The following is a 3,769-nucleotide window of genomic DNA, read 5'->3' as shown; positions in this document are numbered from 1 at the left end:
GTCTGCTCGGTGATGCGGTCCAGCTCCTCCAGCTCCTCCTTGATTTCCGTGTACCTGAAAGGCGCGATGCGCGGGGTCGGACCAGGGCAGCCTAGCGCCGCCTGCTGTGGTGTGCCCAGGGCTGTTCACCCAAGGTGAGCAGGTGTGTCCTGGCCCTGACGCCGTTTACTGCCGCCTATTTGTTGAAAGGGCGGCGGTTAGTGCCGGTAAGTGGGGTGCTACCCTTCCACCCGCCCGGACCTAGGAGGGAACCCGGAACTCCCACCCCCAAGGCGGGAAGGGCGGCTTGGCGGGCGCCCAGACACGCCCACGGACCCCAGGTGCGCAGCGCGGGTCGGCCCGCCCAGAGCCCGCAGGTGAGCGCGTCCTTGGGTCTGCGCCTGCCGCCTGGCGTAGCCTAAATTACAGGTTCCCAACTGCACTTCAGAACCTTCCCAGGAACTCCGAAAATACCGGATGCCTCTGCCACCCAAGATTCAGTTTGAATGAGTTTAGGGTGGGGCCGAGACTGCATAAATTAAACACTGTTCAGTATAAATCCTCATTCTTTTTTCTCCATAGAAGCCTTATCACCATCTGCATCATGAAGTCCGGAGTGGCAGGGCCTTAGAGATCAATCCACCAAACAAAACCGTCATCTCGGGACCAGCAGTTAGCGTAATGGCTAGCTATGTCACTTCATTCCCATGTAGTCGACCGCGTTTGAGTCCCAGACTCGGTGGCTTAAAACTCGCCCGCCCTATGGCAAAAACCTCTCCAAATACCTCTCGACCTAATAAACAAGGCTGCAAGACAAAGCAGATATACCAAAGCTGATTGTGTTTCTAAGCACTAGCGACACAGCGGACCATAAGACATCACAGAACACCATCTAACCGCTTAGCAGGGGTGGCTCGAACGGTAGTGTCCCTCTGCAAGGCTGGGGCTGCCTGGGAGGCCCGTTCAGTCCTGGGCCAACCTAAACAGGGTGGGCATAGCCAGCGTCCTGGACCTGTAATCCTAGCTAACTGGGAAGCTGGGGCAGGAGGATGGGACTTCACAAACCCTGTCAAAAACACTCTCTCTGTCTGCCTCCATCAGTCAAAACACCGTGTTCAATAACCTAAGGACATCAGACACCTAGGAGTAAATCTAACAAAGGATGTGCAAGACCTCTACACTAAAACTACTTTGAAATCCCTGATGGAAGAAACCAAAGCAAATGCGTGTATGTGTGTAGGGGGAGTCTTCAAAAAAGTTCATGGAAAAATACATATTTCTTTAAGAATTATTTTAGGGACCAGCAGGCGGCATAGTGGTTAAGGCGCTGGACATTCCCACATGTCCAGCCACGGTTCGCGTCCTGGACCTGGCGGCTTGCTTTCTCACTTTCTCTCTCGCTCTCTGTGTGTCTCTCTGGTCAAAATAAATGAATAAATAAAGTTAAAGAAGAATTGTTTTATTTAACTTTATTTATTTATTCATTCATTTGTTTATTTCCATTTGACCAGAGGGGGACAGAGAGAGTGAGAAGGCAACCCACCAGGTCTGGGACTCGAACCACGGTTGGCCATGTGGGAATCCAGCACCACTAACCACCACACCACCAGAAAAAATGCATATTTCAAAATGTGGATTTCAAGTCATTTCACACCCAGATAAATTTATACTTTCATTTTCCCATGAATATTTGAAGTCCTCTGGTAAATATGTTCAAGGATCAGAAATTCAATATATTCTAGTTAAGATGTCAGAGTTGACAGTGGCACAGCAGTAAAACCAGATGCTCTGCAAGATGTCTGACCCACGTGGGAAGGTTCTGGGTTCACATCCCATAGTCTAGGGATGGCTGAGGCCAGGGGTAGATCATGGTATCAAGATTCTGTTGAAGGTGTTCTCTCTCTCTTTCTCTAAAAAGAATAAAGGCATGGGTGGGGGGGGGTTGTAGGCAATGGCATAGTGGTTAAAGCAGCTGGATCCCACATAGTTGAGTCCAGGACCTTGCGGCTTAAAAAACATATTAGTAGGGGAAACTTTTGAAGACATTAGAGTAGGCAAACATTTCTTAAATAAGATCCCTAAAGCACAGGTAATGGTCCCTAAAATAGACAAATGGGATTACATCAAGCTAAAAGTTTCCTCACAGCAAAATAACTTATAACTAAAATAAAAAGGCAACACTTGGAATGGGAGAAAATATTTGCAAATTATTTCTCAGATAAGGGATTGATATCTAGAAATATATAGGAAACGCAAGTGGCTCACCCATAAAAAAATAAATTCTCCAATTTATTTTTTAATATTTTGAACTATTTTTTATTTAACTTTATTTATTTATTTATCCATTTTAATTTGACCAGAGACGGACAGAGGGAGAGAGAGAGAAAGAAAGCAACCCACCAGGACTGGGACTCAAACCACAGTTGGCCATGTGGGAGTCCAATGCCCTTAACACCACCTACCGGCCCCTAAATACTCCAGTTTAAAAATGGGCAAATTAATTGGACAACTGTCTAAGAAAGACTTAGAAATAGCCAAGAGCCATATGAAAAAATGTGCAAAGTCTCTAATCATAAGGGAAATGCAAATTAAAACTACAATCAGATATCACTCCAGTGATCAGATATCACTCCAGTTAGAATGGCTAGGATCAGAAAAATAAAGAATGGTAAGTGTTGGTGAAGCTGTGTCAAAAAGGGAACTCTCTCTTTTTATGTATTTATTTATATATTATTTTAATTTTGACGACAGAGAGAAAGAGACAGAGAAAGAAAGGGAAAGTGAGAAAGGAAGCTGCCAGGTTCAGGACTCGAACTGCAGTCGGCCATGTGGGATTCCAGTGCCTTAACCACCACATCACCCACTGGCCCCAAAACGGGAAGTCTCTTACACTGTTGGTGGGCATGTAAATTAGTCCAACCTCTGTGGAAAACAATATGGAGATTTCTCAAAAACCTACAAATAAAACTTCAATATATATGAACCAGCAATTCCACTTCTTGATATCTACCCAAAGCATAAGAAAACACTCATTCAGCAAGATATCTGCACACCTATATTTATCGCAAAATTATTTGTAATTGCTAAAACATGGAACCAATCTAAGTGTCCAAAAGCTGATGATTGGGTTGAAAAATTGTGAAATTCTATCATTAGACTGAAAATGGATGATATAGAAGATTTAACATTGAGCAAAATGAGCCAGACTTTAAAAGATATACATTGTAGGGAACCAGCAGTTAGTGTAATGGCTATGTCGCTGGACTCCCACGTAGTCAACTGCAGTTCTCGTCCCGGACCCGGTGGCTTAACACTCACGCCGGGCGCGTGTGCGTGCGTGCCCAAGATCCCGAGAGGAGAATGGAGGAGAAGGGATTGCGGCATGGCCATCCCCCCAGGGGGTGATTTCTCGTTTTCTGTCTCTCTGTCTCTGTCTGTCTGGCAAGCACACACAAAAAAAAAAAAAGAAAAGAAAAGAAAAAAGATTATAAATGATAAGCTTTCATTTACAAGACAAAAAGCAATCAAAAAATGCTTTGTATTGTCTGAAATAGTTCACAATAGTATATATCTTAATTTATCTGTCATCAGAAGAGCACTTTGCTTAAAAGAAAGGACTGACTAGTGTGCAAAATGTTTACAATCCTCTATAAAATGGAAGCTTATACTTAATTTATATCTGTAAGCTACTATTATAAATATCACCTGTATTTTTGATACATGTAAAATTGCAAATTTGTTTTGTCAATTTATTCAGTTTTCTGAATGAACTGAATAAAGTTTTTGCTGA

General features: G+C 43.8%; 1 protein-coding gene and 1 long non-coding RNA gene across 2 annotated transcripts in view; one reads left to right on the top strand and one right to left on the bottom strand.

The window, feature by feature from the left end:
* On the top strand, positions 1–811 carry LOC106734140 (uncharacterized). The gene is made up of 2 exons (XR_001369883.2): positions 1–134; positions 562–811. It is a non-coding gene; the product is annotated as an uncharacterized LOC106734140 (long non-coding RNA).
* The window catches only part of SCNN1A (sodium channel epithelial 1 subunit alpha), a gene marked incomplete in the record, with an annotated part of 38,731 nt that overhangs the window by 18,107 nt on the left and 16,855 nt on the right, over positions 1–3,769 (bottom strand). Inside the window, 1 exon segment of the mRNA XM_027769231.1 lies at positions 1–54. Within this exon segment, the coding sequence (XP_027625032.1) occupies positions 1–54 (54 nt within the window).

Source organism: Tupaia chinensis, unplaced genomic scaffold (genome assembly GCF_000334495.1).
Source record: "Tupaia chinensis unplaced genomic scaffold, TupChi_1.0 Scaffold149011_1, whole genome shotgun sequence".
Taxonomy (NCBI): Eukaryota; Metazoa; Chordata; class Mammalia; order Scandentia; family Tupaiidae; genus Tupaia; species Tupaia belangeri.
This window is presented reverse-complemented; position numbering and strand designations above follow the sequence as displayed.